The 16,783-nt window shown below is 32.9% G+C and overlaps 2 protein-coding genes across 2 annotated transcripts; one reads left to right on the forward strand and one right to left on the reverse strand.

Annotated features, from left to right (window-relative positions):
• Positions 1-736: 736 nt before the first annotated feature.
• LOC107609436 (histone H4) lies at positions 737-1,432 on the reverse strand. Its single transcript, XM_016311417.3, has one exon. The coding sequence runs from the start codon at positions 1,315-1,317 to the stop codon at positions 1,006-1,008; it is 312 nt and encodes a 103-aa protein (XP_016166903.1). The 5' UTR covers positions 1,318-1,432; the 3' UTR covers positions 737-1,005.
• Positions 1,433-2,185: 753 nt separating this feature from the next.
• On the forward strand, positions 2,186-4,949 carry LOC110265023 (uncharacterized). Its single transcript, XM_021107755.2, has 3 exons — positions 2,186-2,774; positions 3,056-4,048; positions 4,135-4,949. The coding sequence occupies exons 1-3, from the start codon at positions 2,186-2,188 to the stop codon at positions 4,947-4,949; spliced, it is 2,397 nt and encodes a 798-aa protein (XP_020963414.2).
• Positions 4,950-16,783: the final 11,834 nt, after the last annotated feature.

Below are 16,783 nucleotides of genomic sequence, written 5' to 3' on the forward strand. Positions count from 1 at the left end.
TACAAAAAATATTACTGAATCCAAAATAAAAAAAGACAAAAGTATAATCATAATCATTAACACATTATACTTACCTGATTAATTTTTCCTCGAGTACCGTCCTTCGAAGAAGAAAATACACAACATTATACTTACCTGATTAATTTTTCTTCGAGTCCCGTCCTTCTAAAAAGAAAATAACACGTATTCAGTTGCCTGTTTCTCCATATCTCTTCAGCAACTAAAGAAAAATATTTCTTTATCACCGTAGCATTGCCCGATGAGTATTAGTCATTAGGTACTAAATTTGTATATGATATAATTTTCAAGTGAAATTTATAACGTTGAAATGGTTGTTGGTTTTGAAAACTGAAACGATTGTTTATAACTAATATTAATGTTATTGTGAAAAGAAAGTTACGATAAAATCATATCATTGAGATGGTTTATGGTTATGTAAGTGAATGATCTGGTTTTAACTTCTGAAATTCAAATAAGTTCGCTGTTTGCTCACAAGTACAGTAGTAGTAGTGAAGATCACATTGCATCTAATCCCATCGATGAGAATCATATTCATTAGTGCCCAGACATTCGACCAAAACTAGAATACGTTTAAATCTTTACAGTTCTTGTAAAACTAATTATAGTGCTCATAAATTAAGTTATATTATACCCCATCTTTAAAACTGTTACCAATGCTTATTAGATTATAAAAATAGAAAATCATCAACCGAAGTAGATAATAATAAAATAAGAGTTGAACAAACTAGTGGTAGCTACTGCATTAGAAACATGGAAAGCACATATGAACAATAAACAGCTAAAACTATAGGAAAGAAATTTAATTCAAGTAGACTTGAACTATTCAATACAAACTACAAATTTTTCACCAGACCAAAATAAAATACAAACCAAAATACAAATTCTCTTCCAATTTTTTCTTAAAAACACAAGTCTATCACATGCCCAATTTCCAAAATCCTTCCGATATCTACCAACCTTTCCAAAATCCAAACTTTGGAAGCCTCAGCCTCCAAACCCATAGAGGGTCCTTCCCTGCCTCTTCAGAGCATAAACAACATCCATGGCCGTCACGGTCTTCCTCCTTGCGTGCTCCGTGTATGTCACCGCATCACGAATCACGTTCTCCAGAAAGATCTTAAGAACACCACGAGTCTCTTCATAGATCAAACCACTGATTCGTTTCACGCCACCTCTTCTTGCCAGCCTCCGAATCGCAGGCTTCGTGATTCCCTGAATGTTATCGCGGAGAACCTTACGATGCCTCTTGGCTCCTCCTTTTCCTAATCCCTTGCCACCCTTTCCGCGACCTGACATTTTCTCGGGGAAATTTGAAGGATTTTCTTAGAATTCCAAAGTGTGATTTGGGAATTAGGGTTAGGGTTTTGAATAAAAACTGATGGTTTGATAAGTGGTGGGAAAATGAAGAGGGTGTGTTGGTATTTATTAGGAGCGGGAAGTGTTTTTTTATGAATGTGGGTGTAGATCTAGAGATTGATGGTTGCCGTTGGATCAAGATGCGATTGAACGGATAGAGATAATGATCCGTGGCTCGTTAAGTGGGATGTTCTTGAACGTCGATTGATTAGTTTGGACGGTTAGATTCATTTATGAAAGTAGATTTGCGGATTATGCACCTTTAGCGTCTTGGTGTTACTTTCGATGTAAATTTCCCAAATGCTGGATGCCTATAGTATTTAGGCTAATTTTTTTAGATATGGTATTGGGGTGAGTGTTATGCTGGAATATGATGATTATGGGTGATTTACACTGTTATGACGGCGCTGCGTTTTTGGAATTTAGGGGGAAGAAATCGGTGGCACCGATTTGAAGTAGGAGAAATCGGTGGCACCGATTTGTGTTAGTGAGGGTTGAAATCGGTGGAACCGATTTGTGGAAGGGGGAGGCTGTTTGGTATGAAATCGGTGCCACCGATTTGTGGTTGGTCCAATTTTAATTTAATCGGGGTTCACCAATCGGACCCACCGATTTGGGTGTGCAGCGGTCGGTTCCTCCGATTTCAAACCTTAGTCAATACAAAAAGCGGATGGTGGCCTCACAGAAGCCCCATTTCTTCCTCTTCCGCTAATGTTCATCCTCTTCTCCTCCCTTCTCTTATGTTCTCTGATTCTTCTCTTTCATTTTTGTAAAAAAAAATTCTGTGAGGCTGGAAATAGATAGTGTTATGGATGATAGAGTTGTATTGAAGATTTATTACTACGGACAGATCTTATTACAAACATACGAGGGAGTTCAATTTGTGTGTGAAAATCCATTGGATGTTGTTATTCCGTTCACATTGTCATTTGAGGAGTTGAAAGGTGTGATTTGTGAGAAGATAGGCACGCAAAGATGTAGGAGAATTTCGTGTATTTTGTACAGGTATCCTTTACCTGTGTTTGGCGGGTTTGTTCAATTTCAGACCAAGTATGTGATGGACGAAGCGAGTATGCAGGAAATGTTTTCAATGTACATGGAAAATCGCCACCGAATATCGTGCATCGAGTTATATATTGAGTTTGAGCAATCTGAAGCGGACCGTAACATTGAGTTGGAAGATTATAATAGTGAAAGCGAAGATGAATTTGAAAGTAACTATGAGATCGTCGGTCCAGGTGAGGACGAAGAAGCAGCTGTTGGCGCCATGAACGCAGATGTGGCGGAAGTTGCAAATGCACTAGCAAACCCGCATTCGTTTCAAGAGCCATCTTTCATGCGGTCGTTGGATTTGGGGGCTATGCACGCACCGGAGTTTCCGCAATATATGAATACAGGTGCGTAAACCTAGCTAGCTACGTGAATCTCTGAAGTAGCAGATCGATAAGTCAGATGAGTAATGTATGTGACCAGGCATTTGTGAGCATAGCGTTTGATTTTTTTATTAATTAATAATAATTTGTTGTGAATGATATGTAATTGTTGTTTACGTAGATGGAATAGCGAAAAATAAGACTATAACGATCTTACCTAGTAAAGTATGTTTATTAATTGAGTTGTAATGAAGGACTTCTTACTGAGTACATAATGAAGCATTTATTACTTTTGATGTGTGTAGCCCCTCCTGTTGTGGCGGATGGTGAGTTCACAGTGGGGATGGAATTCAGCTCAAGGGAGGCAGTAATCAAGGCAATGAAAGATTATACCATCCGGAGAGGTGTGGACTATCGGGTATATGAGTCGGAACCGACGACATTCTATGCCAAATGTATAGAATATGGGAATGGTTGTGACTGGTTGATCAGGATAACCAAAATGCAGAAGAAGTACTGTTGGGAGATAAGGAGGTACAATGGAAGTCATACTTGTACCAGGTCTACTATTTCTCAAGACCATTCGAAGCTGGATTCCAAGACAGTTGCAGAAGCAATAAAGCCGTTGGTAGATGTTGACCCGTCTATAAAGGTGAAATCAGTAATTGCTGATATCCAGTCAAAGTTTAACTACACCATCAGTTATCGCAAGGCTTGGTTAGCAAAGCAGCAGGCGGTCGAATCAATTTTTGGAAGTTGGGAAGCATCGTATGAAGCTTTGCCGATATGGTTTGAGGCCATGTGCCACAAAGAGCCATCAGCAGTGGTTCACTTTGAAACAATGCCAGCTTACCAGGGGGATGATTTGGTTCCTGATATATGTGTTCTACATAGAGTCTTCTGGAGTTATTACCCCTGTATAAGGGCCTTCAGACACTGCAAGCCAGTGGTGCAGGTGGATGGGACTCATTTGTATGGAAAATACAAGGGTTGTTTATTGGTTGCAGTGTCACAAGATGGTAATAACAACATCGTGCCTATTGCATTTGCCATAGTCGAGGGAGAGACTTCTGATGCATGGCACTTTTTTCTGAGCAACCTGCGTCAACATGTGGTGACCCGTGATGGTGTCGGACTAATCTCTGATCGACACGATTCGATTAGGTCAGCTATTGAACGAAGTAATGGGGCGTGGTCTCCTCCAAGAGCTTTCCATATGTTTTGTATCAGGCATATTGAGTCCAACTTCTTGAGGAAGTTCAAAGCACCTTACCTGCAGAAGCTTATCGTCAACATTGGTAAGTTTGTATACAATGAACTTTTAATTTATTGTAAGCACGATCAAATAGACTAGTGTTCATAGTTGACTGAATGTTTTTCATAGGATATTCAAGGACGACCAGGGAGTACCAGATGCGCTATGAACGATTAAAGGAGCGGGGTGAGGCTTACACCAATTGGCTTGATCGGATCCCTCGTGAGCAGTATGCTTTGGCATTTGATGGTGGTTACCGATGGGGTCATATGACCACCAATCTTGTGGAATGTATCAACTCCGTCTTAAAGGGTGCACGCAATCTCCCAGTCACTGCACTTGTTAAGGCGACATTTTACAGGCTGAATGAGTTGTTCACTAGGAAAAGAGCTAAGGCTGAAGCCCGAATCAGTGCTGGACTTGTATTCTCTGAGATGGTGACAACCAAGCTGAATGCAAATCAGCGAGCATCAGGTAACATACAGGTTAGCTATTTTGATAGAGAAAATGAAGTCTTCGAAGTACGCGAGATGCCTAGTGGGGTTGAGTATGCAGTTGACCTGCGCCACTATCGGTGTGACTGTGGTGAATTCCAGGTTGACCGAATTCCGTGTAGGCACGTGTTTGCGTGTTGCGCAAATCAGAGGCTGGATTGGAAAGTGTACGTTAATGACGTTTACAAGATGGACCAAATTCGAAGAGTATACAGGGCTAGGTTTCGACCACTGGGAAATCCGGCAACGTGGCCTGCTTATCATGGACCTAGATTCGTTGGAAACCCGTTCCTCAGACGGGTAGCCAAGGGCAGGCCGAAGATGACCCGCTTCTTGAATGAGATGGACACTCGTATGTTGCGTCGCCCGAGGCGATGCAAGCAATGCGGTGCCGAGGGTCATAGTCGCAGTAGATGTCGTCAAAGTGGTGGACCGAGTGGAGGGTCATAGTCGCAGTAGATGTCGTCAATGACGGTCCCAGTTATGCCACCTGCAGACGGACAATCCATTTCCTAACTTATCTTACCATAAACAAAATACAATTTATATCAATTTTTTCAATGCATACTTTAATCAAAATTACCTATTTGCAACTGGAAAGACTCGGGGATTGCCAGGAATCGGCGCTAGAAATGGTAGCCGGTTCCAAGCCCAACTGACCAACAGTGTCAGTGGACCGTCCATCTCCTTGCAGTCGACACGAGTTGCCCTGCACAATGATCTATACAAGTGTGCCAGGCATGCCGAACCCCAACTAAACTGTATGATCTGGCCGAAGTTGCGGAGCAACGGTAAAAATTTCCAGTGCACCCCTGCACCCGACTTATCTGCAAATAGAACTTTCCCAAATAACATTATGTGACACTTTACATACATCTGCATGTGCACATCATCATTCAACACTATACGATCTCTCACACCCCTAAACCACGTTAATTTTATAAAGCTCCCTCTACATTCATTTTTGCTGGTGCAATTCCAAATTGGTGCAAGCACTCGGCTTCCAATGCCTCAAAGCTACTCATGGTCGGACCTGTAACCGGAAGACCATTTGTTGGCAGACCGAGAATTACCGCCACATCCTCCAAGGTCACGGTACACTCACCAACCGGAAAATGGAAAGTATGAGTCTCGGGCCGCCATCTCTCAATCAGAGCATTAATCATTGCTGATTGGCCTTTAATAACTCCAATTTGTGATACATAATAAAATCCAGTCTCGCGTAACTGTGCCTCAACAATTTGGTTATATGGATCCGGCGGGTGTAAATGATCGCACATCAACATCCTTGAAGCCTACAATACCACATTTTCCAGTATAAGAACAAATATAACATAACTATATTATTCAAAAACACAACTATACTTAACATGTCCATTACAACTAACTCCCAGTATAATAGCAATTCAAACATGTCCGTTACTACTATTCATATAAAAAAAACATAATACTAATTTTTCTATTATTATGATTATTATTATTGTTATTATTATTATTATTCAAATAAAAAAACAGCATACTAATTTCTTATTATTATTATTATTATTATTATTATTATTATTCAAACAACATACACACTAATTTTTCTATTATTATGATTATTATTGTTATTATTATCATTATTCGTATAAAAAAAAGCATACTAATTTATTATTATTATTATTATTATTATTATTATTATTATTATTATTATTATTATTCAAACAACATACATACCTACTAATTTCTCTATTATTATGATTATTATTATTGTTATTATTATTATTATTCGTATAAAAAAAGCATACTAATTTATTATTATTATTATTATTATTCAAACAGCATACATACATACTAACTTCTCTATTATTATGATTATTATTATTGTTATTATTATTATTATTATTCCTATAAAAAAAACCATACTAATTTTTTATTATTATTAACATTATTATTATTATTATTATTATTATTATCATTATTATTATTCAAATAACATACATACTAATTTTTCAACTATTATTATTTATTATCATTACTATTATTATTATTATTATTATTTACATAAACCAAACAACATACTAATTTTTTTATTATTATTATTATTCAAACAGTATATATATACTAATTTTATTATTATTAACCATAATAATTCACGATCATAAATAAATAAAATAACTAATAAAATTTTCATTATTAATCGTAATAACTAATTAAATTCGATTACAATAGCAACAACAATATATCAATATCTCCCTATTCCAATTTATTATGTACAGATTTTCCTTTTTTTTTTTTATGTACTATTTTTTTTTCAAACATTTCTTTTTTTTTTTTAAAATAATATACATGATCCAGATCCAGAGCTTCATCTTCATCACCCTAAACAAACATTCATCTCATCTCCATACATACATACATACAAGGTTTATTCTTATTTTTATTTCTATTTCTAACCACCTAATAATAAAATACATACATATATGTTTAATTTCTAAATTCTACTTAGTGTCATTACAATATATACTGTTAATAAAATAAAAAATTATCACTATCATTATCATTAAATAAAATTATTAAAAAAAAACTTATATGATTTGGATCTCCAAGATAGTTAACAATATGAAGCTCCGGTTGATTTACTTCCTTAGTTTTCCTTTTCTTTGGCATTTTTATTTTACCCTTTCCTAAGCTTCAGTGGTCCAACTATGGTGAAGGAGTGGGGTTGAGAGTAAGAAGAAAGGGAAAGTTGAGAGTGAAAGAGAGAGTGTTGTACCGTGTGAACGAGAGAGGGGTATAGGGGAAACGGTCACGGGCCACACCAGGGGAGCCAGCTGCATGTGCGACGTGTGGCAAGGGGTCACCAATCGGTGCCACCGATTTCAGACGTCCCTCTCCCAGAAATCGGTCCCACCGATTTCCTTCCCCCCAATCGGTGCCACCGATTTCTTTCACGGCGCCGTCACATCTCCGTCAAACACCCCAAATCCCCATAACTTTGAAAAACACCTACACCTCCCCCATATCAAAATTAAAAAACTCTAGTATTTACTATTGACTACTATTTCTTTAGTATTTGCTTTGTATTTACGGGTGGCAATAAGCGGTTAGAAGTGAATTTTTGTTCTACTCGATTTTATCTCGTTTTACAATGATTCATATAAAATTTATCTCGTCTTTATGTGGATAGTAAAAACAACTAAATCCTAACTTGTCTCGTGCAGATATCTTTCTGTTCCTATTAGTCTCATTTTTATTAGTCCCTGTAATTATTAAAATTTAATATAAAATTAAATTTTAAAAATTTATATAATCATAATTACGTACATAACATAAATTAAATTAAAAATATAAAAATGATACAGTATCAAACAATATTAATAATTTTATTAATGTTTTACATATATATATATATATATATATATATATATATATGGAGTGGGTATTCTCTAAATCTAATTCCACCCCCATCCAAGATCTTATCCTACCAAAAAATCGTCCTGCACTGAATTAGGTGGTTATCTGTTCTAATCAAGTAGAACAGAATAAATAAGACACACTAAATTGTTACCTCTTATCATGACTTAGATTTAAGAAGCATGAATGAATAAATCATATTAAAAACACATAGATTTAGCATAATATAAAAAAATTTTATTTGGTTTAACTTATATCATGATAAATCATGTGTTTTTAGCATGATTTATCCATTCTTGCGGTTTAAACTTAAATAATGATTAAAAAAAAACAATGATTTAGTGTGACTTATCTTTTTTATAAAATTGTTGTATTTTTCTGTGTATTATGAAAAAAATATAAATATACTCTAAATCTACGATTTATATAATAAAAAATAAGACAAATTTGCAATGAGAATTTTTAAGAACATTTGAGTAGAATTATATTCCAAATGTTTTAGTAACGTAAATTATCTAAAAATACATATAGTTTAAATTTTTATTATGTATTTTATTAAAGTAAAGATAAACTATTAAAAGTATACTTTAACAAAAATAAATTCAAAAAATATAAATAACAGTATGTTTCTAAAAAATATAAAATATAAAATTATCTTTTTTATAGATACAATGCCTCTTCATCTTTGGCAAACGAATTGTAATCAATATTTGAGAGAACATTTGCATAAATAATTAGAATATATATAAAAGAAATTAGAGCAAAATTGAATTATTAAACTTCTTTTTATCTTTTACAAAACTTTTTGTCCTTGATAAAAAAAATTACAAAAGTAATTAATTTAATGTAAAATTATTAAATTTTAAGAATTGAATGAAAAAAAAAACATATTTTTCTAATTATAAAAATTGCATAAATATTTGATGTTTTATATAATTAGTTTTATTACATTTTTAAATTTTAAAAAAAATGATTTATCGTTTATATTTTGAGATATATTTTTATCAATAACATAAATTTTAAATATTATTTTAATAAAAATAAAGTACTATTTTGATTCTCAACGTTTAGACAAAATTTTAATTTGGTTCCTAATCTTTTAAATGTTATATTTTTGTCTCAAAAAATTTTAAACAAATTCAATGTTGTTCTAATGTTAAATTTACATGAATAGTTAAGTCATATCTTCTTTCTTATATTAGAAAAATATAACTAAAACTTTTTCGTAAAACTTTCTCTTCTCAATCGCCTTTTGTAAAAAAATTTTAAATCTTATCAATCAATCATCAATGTTCCAGAATCAAAAAAAAAAATTTTACATTAATCATCATTAACGGATCAATTTTACTGAAATTAAATGTTATTAATTCTTAAACACGCTAATTATTCGTGTAAAATTTAATAGTGGACAATATTAAATCTATTTAAAAATTTTTAAAACTAAAATAAAACGTTCGAAACATTAAGTATCAAATTAGGACTTGGCTCTTACTTTGGAGATTAAAATAATCTTTTATCTTTTTAATAAATTGCATTGTGCTAAAGTAAGAATTAAAAAAATTTTATCCATTGTAATGTTTAATACACGTCCAACTAAACTTTAGTTCATTTAGTAAAGCTTATGTATCATTAATTTTGGATAATTCACACTATCAAATCATTTGAGGATCAAAATTACATTAATGTTTTAAAATAAATTAGCTTACATGTTTGTTCTAAAGTAAATTTATGTAAATTGAATCAACTAAATTCGATTTATACTTTTTTTATGGAATCGATTTATTATATATGCTATATCAATAGTAAATCGAATCTAATTCATTTGATTTATTACTTCTGCAGCATATACATGTAAATCAAAGGGTTAAGTATGATTTTGGTCCCTAACATAGAGACCAAAAATTTATTTCGTCCTCGACCTTTCTTTCACTACAAAATGGTCCCGAAGGTTTAACTTAGTTTTAAAACCGTCATTCGGATCAAAATCCACATTCCCCTTCTTTCCCAAAATCAAGTACAAGTAGAAGCAGAAGCAACAACAACAATGAATCAACAATGTAATCTAGCAGAAGCAAGAGCAGGAGCAGAACAACAACAACAACAATAATAAATCAACAATGTAATCAAGCAGAAACAGGAGCAGGAGCAGGAGCAGAAACAGAACCAGGAGCAGAACAACAACAACAACAACAATGAAACAATGTAATCAATCAGAAGCAGAAGCAACAATAATCAAAAATCAACATAATAGAAGCAGAAGAAGAATGGAAGCAGAAGCAGAAGCCGGCGAGCCACCCGAAACCGCCATCACAGCGCCGCAACCCTTTTCTTCTTCTCTCTTCGCGCTACCCTAGCGCTACCGTCACAATGCGACCTCTTCTCCTCCCTCGACTCACCACTGAAGCCTTCCCCTATTCTTGCCTCAAACCAGAACCCACCGCCATCAAGCACCTCCGCTGAGCCCAGAGGAGCAGCGGCGAGATCTAGCGACCGAACAACGACGAGCAGCAGCGGCAGTAACCTTTCCCCCTTCTGCCCTCTTCTTCCCTGAAACAACCTCCCCCGAATCCTTTCCCACTTATTCAACATTTTTTTTGAATTAGGATTATTTTTGGAATAAAAATTAAAAATATGATAAAAATGACAATTTTAAAATAAACTAGAACCTTTGGGACCATTTTGTAGCGAAAAAAGGTTGGGAACGAAATAAATTTTCGGCCTCTACGTTGAAGACCAAAATCGTACTTAACCCTAAATCAAATCTAGTTGATTCAATTTAATACTAATATAGATTATTGACATATCTTACTTTTAAGTTAATATAGAATTTTAAAACATAAATGTCAATAAGAAAATACCTCCCATTTGGATTCAAATAAAATATATATAAAAAAAATCAAAATGAATAAGAATAGAAATCCAACTTTTTGTGTTTTAATTCAAATTTCACAAAATGTACATTTTTATAAACTTGTGATGTAAAACGGAATATTAAACGATTTCTAAAAATTCATTAAAAATCATCATTTGACTCATTAGCATCTCAAAAATCATTAACGGAACTTTTGATATTGAAAAAATTAATATAAAGTATAATCCTCAAAAATGGTATAAGAATTAAAACTTGAATTTTTTGCAGAGTCAGAAGTAACAGATAGTGTTATACAATATATAATGACCAACTATATTTATACAATATATAATTTGAGAAATAATTAAAATATTATATCAATTAAATTTTTATTTAATTTGTGAAATTAAGTATAGGACTTATTGCTTCATCAGTATTAAATTGAATCAACTAGATTTGAATCAACTAGAAATAATTAAAATACTATATCCAATTGATTCGATTTATATTGAAAAAGCGTAAATTAAATTTAGTTGATTCGATTTACATAGAGATAAAATTGGACATCTACCTAAGCCATTTGATTTTAAGACATTTGTGTAATATTAATTTTCATTTGATTTATTGATGTGATTTACCCATTAATTTTCGAGTAAACAGCCTTATAGAAATACACACTCTAGAATCTATAGTCAATTCAAGTAAATAACCAAATAATGATACATTAGAAATGTTTGATACCAAAAGAAATTAATCAAAAACAGCTAAAACTTACCTTATTTAATATTCATTAATTGTTGCATTACCAATAATCAAATATCTATATGCAGTTTTTTATCCCTCAAAATTATAAACATTCCAAAAAAAAATACATTCTCCCCTTTAACTAATTATCCAAAATATTTTATTCTAAAAAATAAAATAATAAATTGGTGTCATAAATAATATTTTAAAAGTTTAATGTAGGTTAATTTGCTTCGGTACGATGATAAATTCATATGTACCGATACGTTTAAAATATGGACAAATAATAATAAGTCATGTGGAATTTATTTTTCACATCAGCATCTAATTTTTTTAATATATATATATATATTATATCATTACTTTTACTAAAACACCCTTTTAATTAAATAAAAATAAAAATATTTTTTATTTAATTTTACAAAAAATCTTGAACATCCTTACTTTATTCAATTAGACAAAAATACCCTTTTAAATCAATCAAATTTTAGAATTCAACTAATCCTAATTTTATATTTTCAAATAATTTGAACAACAAAATAAAAACATATCTGAGAAACAAAAAAAAAAAACCAAATTGTTCTTCATCTTCTCAAGCTCGATCTCTCTCATCTGTCTCACTGTGGCGTTGCACTCAAGCTCTTTCTCTCGTCTCCGGTCTCGTAATCAAGGTGGTCGTCACTCTTCTCGTCTTCGAGACTGGTCATCGTTGTTGCTTTCTATCTCGTCATTGTCTTGCACTCAATCGCGCGCCTTCGTTGCGCTCTTTGTCGCCGGCGGCAGAAGCAGCAGGTCCTGGGGCTCGTCATCTTCTTGCTTCGAGTCTCGCCGTCAGCTTTCTTCGCGCAATCAGAAACTGCTTCATGATTTGGTGAGTTCTAACAAATTTTTCTGTTCTTTTCATCTATAATCGAGAGCTTCATTATTTTTTCATATGACTCGGGCTTATAACCTAATAGGGGTTTCTTGTCAAAAAATCAAAATTTCTCATTTCCCACACACATATTTGGTAAAGAAACCCATCAATCAAAATCAAATCAATAATCAATAATAATCATAAAATCCTAATCACTACAAATTTCTTCAGACCCTTTTTTCTCTTTTGTGGAGCTTTATCAATTCTCAATGGAGGTAAATCCTGTAACTATTCAATTGTTTTGTTGAATTTTGATCAAAATTTGTGTTTTCTTCTTCTTCTTTTTTAATTTATGTTTCAAAGATTAATCATTTATTATACTAAGTTCATTCCAATTGCATCCTTACATGATTCATTTACTCTAAGCTGTTATTTTTTGTTCCATTTAATTTAGTTTTTGGGTATTGTTATGATTTTCATATTCTGTCATATATTTGGTATATGTATATAAAGATTAACACATGTTTCAGGGATAATTCTAAATGTATTTCTTAAGAAAAAAATGACCAAATTTATATAGACAGATCTAATATATAAAAAAGTAACGTTACTACTCCAATGACAACACAACTGCTCACAAATTTTTCATCCTATAATAAATTAATTAATTAATTCATATATATTATTAATTATTATTATATTTTTGAAAATTTTCATAATCTATTGTATGAAATGCTCATAGTTTAGAAAATTAAAGTTGGCAATAAAAGTGTTTGCATATAGAAGTTCCTATAGTGTATGTGTGATAAGCATGTTACATCAAGAACCTTTATGCATTTTTAAAAAGTCTTCAAACAATGAGACCCTGAATCAACACTCACATATGAGCATTAATCACTGGAAAATTATTTTGTGACATAAATAATATTGAAAGAAGGCATGGGTTAACCCATGATCTAATTTTCTTTTCTAAAGTTAACTTGAAGATGAAAGGCAATTAAGGGTTGAAGAAGGACATTTAGAATTCTTTTAGTGTTGGTTGTCTTATTGAATTAATTAACTCCAATGAAATTCTACAAATAAAGCACCCAAAAAAAGTTAAAAAAACAAGATAAATATGAACATATAGATTTGGTTTTAGTTTATGACAATGCGTGCTTAATGAGCAATTGGTATTCTGCAAGTGTTAATTTAGATAAAAAAAAATGTTAAATGTGTCATTTCTTTAGGTGGTTAATATATATATAATCTTTATAAGTTTTTAATCAATGTGAATATGTATAAATATCAATCTGATTAATGTAATCATGATTATAGCTGGAGTGTTTATGTATAAAAATTGTAGAGCTATTTAAATATAGAAATATGATGTTGAATTTTTGTTGCCATGAATTGTGTTTGATAGTTTGATGTCACGTTCACACTTTGAGTGGCTTCCTACTCGTTGGTATTATTTTGTAAATACTTTAGAAAGTGCTGGAAAGCATGACATTAAAATGGGAAAATGAAGCCTGAAAATTGTGAGTTAGTTGCAGTCACCACATACAACTGGCCAGAGACATATATGAATAAATAAGTGAAAATAAAGAGATGAGCGTGAGAGTGACAGAGGGAACCAAGGAATTTACTAAATGATCAAATTTGGAATCAATCTATTGCTTGTCTCGTTGAAAGTTCTTTGTTTAGGAGTGGCTTGTCAAGTTTCTAACTTCTCTCGTTGATCCCATTCATATATTCATTAAACTGATAAGTTTACTACAGATCTTATGATGATATGATTAACAGTTTATGCAAGGAAGGGGATTTCGTGATAATTGATCAACATTTGAAAGAAATGGCTGAGAGGGGATTGAGTGTGAATATTCAAGTGTATAATAATATTATTGATGCTCAACACAAGCACAGTCTGGTGGATTAATAATAATATTATCTTTTTTTTTGACAATAAAGGTCATTTGAATTAGGAGTTTGGCACAACCTAATATTTTTTATTGTATGCTAATTTTTTTTAATGTTCATCTCAGGTGCAAGATTTACACTTTATTATTCTTGATTATTTCTTTTGAGTAGGGCAGTGATACATACCCTCTTTCTTATCAGCAGGTTAGTATTATGTACATTAAGATTGCACATTCATATATATTCTGATATGCTAGAAACCATAAGAGTAGACTATTAATTATTTATTTATTAGGTATACATATAAATTTTATAGATAAAGATGATGTTCCTAGCTATATAGATAAAAATGATGCTCCTAACTAATAAGTCGGATCATTTTTATTTGAATGCATTGTATTCTTGTTTTCAAAAGAAAGACCGTAGAAAGTTAATAAGTTAGAGAATTTTTTTCTGTAACTCTTGGTTGTCATATAAATAACATTCTTATGCACTAATAGCTCTTAGCTTTCATAGAATTTTATTGCCCAATAATTTTAGTCATAAAAAATCTAGTTCATTTTGCTTATTCCATTCTCCTAGCATTTATTTAAGTAGCTAGCATGTTAAAATTTTAAGTTCAGTCATGGAGAATGAAGGCAAAGAGTCGTATAAGGATGGTGATCAATTTGAGGATTTAAGTGTTGAGTATGAGTGCAATTCCGATGAAAGTGATGATATGGTGGATGTAACTATAGATAAAGCAGAGGCAGATACAATTAATATTGATGGTTTTGAAAAGTTGATAACTGATTTGACCATCGAAAACATATGGGATTGGTGTTTGATACGGAATCTCAAGTTTGTGAATTTTATGCCAAATATGTCAAGTGCCATGTATTTGTGTCCCAAAAAGACTTGAAGACGATAGATGCTAATGGCAACATTAATACAAGACAATTGATTTGCAATAAAGCAGGAGAAAGACATTGGAAGCACCTTAATAGGGACAATCAGCAAAAGGAGCATAGGGCAATTACTCGTGTCAATTGTAAGGCTAGGATTCGTTTCATTCGTCACTATAGGACGGGTAAGTGGAAAGTCAGTGTATTTGAGGGTGAACACAATCATCCACCGTGTCCACTTAAGTACAGACATCTCATTGCTGCGAATTGTGGGCTTAATGACGCTGATAAAACACAAGCAGACAACTTGCAAGCACTGCCACATAGTGGGTTACATGGTTTCCCAAAAGGGTAGATAAGATAAACTGGGTTTTACCAGTAAAGACCTACATAACCACATTAGAAAGACTAGGTTGGCAAAGTGAAAGACGGTGATGCATTTGCTGCGTTGGCCTATCTGTTGTCCAAGGCAAATAGTAACCCGTTATTTTTATAGGAAAGTTTACTTTAAAAGATGGTAAGTTGGATAATTTGGTGTGGGCTGATGGAGCAAGCGTTGTTGATTACGAATGTTTTGGCGATGTACTGGCTTTTGACACCACTTACAAGAAAAATGTCTACAACAAGCCCTTAGTCATATTTTCAGGGACCAACCACCATGACCAAACAACTATCTTTGGATGTGCCTTGCTTTCGGATGAGAGGTCCGATACTTTCAAGTGGGCACTGAAGGAATTTTTTTGGAAATATTGTCCGGCAAACTACCCAGAGGCGTTGTGACAGACGGGGACTGCGCTATGAGAAACACCATCTTAGAAGTATTTCCTAGTATACCACACCGCCTTTGTGCATGGCATCTCCATCGTAATGCAGTACAGAATATAAAAAACAAGCATTTTTGGGACGACTTTAATGTATTATTGTATGGATAGTTTACTGCAGAGATATTTGAACAGAGATGGAGCGAGATCATATCGAAATATGGACTTGCTAAGAATGAATGGGTCTAGGGCATTTATAATGACAAAATGAAGTGGGCTACGACATATTTGAAGGAGCACTTCTTTGGCCGTATAAGAACTACATCACAGTGCGAGGAAATTCATTCATTATTAAAGAACTATGTTGACAGTAAAACCAGTCTCCTTGAATTCATGCATAAATTCAGTGAAGTACTAAGGCATTACTGAAACAACCATCTTACTGCTGACTTTGATACCTTTTATAAGTTTCCTGTTTTGACTACGTGCTTGAAAAGTTTTGAGAAACAAGCATATGAACTTTATACTAGAAATATTTTCAAACTTATGAAAGGTGAGATAGAAGCAGCAGGTGCCTTAAATGTGACTGAATGCCCAAACAGTGGAGATTGGGGTAAGCAAATAAGATCTCCCAAAAAGAAAGGAGCTATTGGGATATCTAAAAATTACTGCATTAAACATGAATAGGATCTTAGAATAAGACATTTGAAGTTTACCTTCATTCTTTTTAGGTTTTCATTAAATTGGATAGCTTATCAAAATTGCTCTTAAGAACTTTTTTGGCTGAATTTTAATTATCACTGCTCAGTGTCACCCATGACTTCAATATTTCCGTTATCAAATCTAATGCCTCCACTGTCAGAGGCGACCAGTTAATAAATTATTATTGTCTT

The sequence above is a fragment of the Arachis ipaensis genome, chromosome B7 (genome assembly GCF_059453495.1).
Source record: "Arachis ipaensis isolate K30076 ecotype BB chromosome B7, ASM5945349v1, whole genome shotgun sequence".
In the NCBI taxonomy this organism is placed as follows: Eukaryota; Viridiplantae; Streptophyta; class Magnoliopsida; order Fabales; family Fabaceae; genus Arachis; species Arachis ipaensis.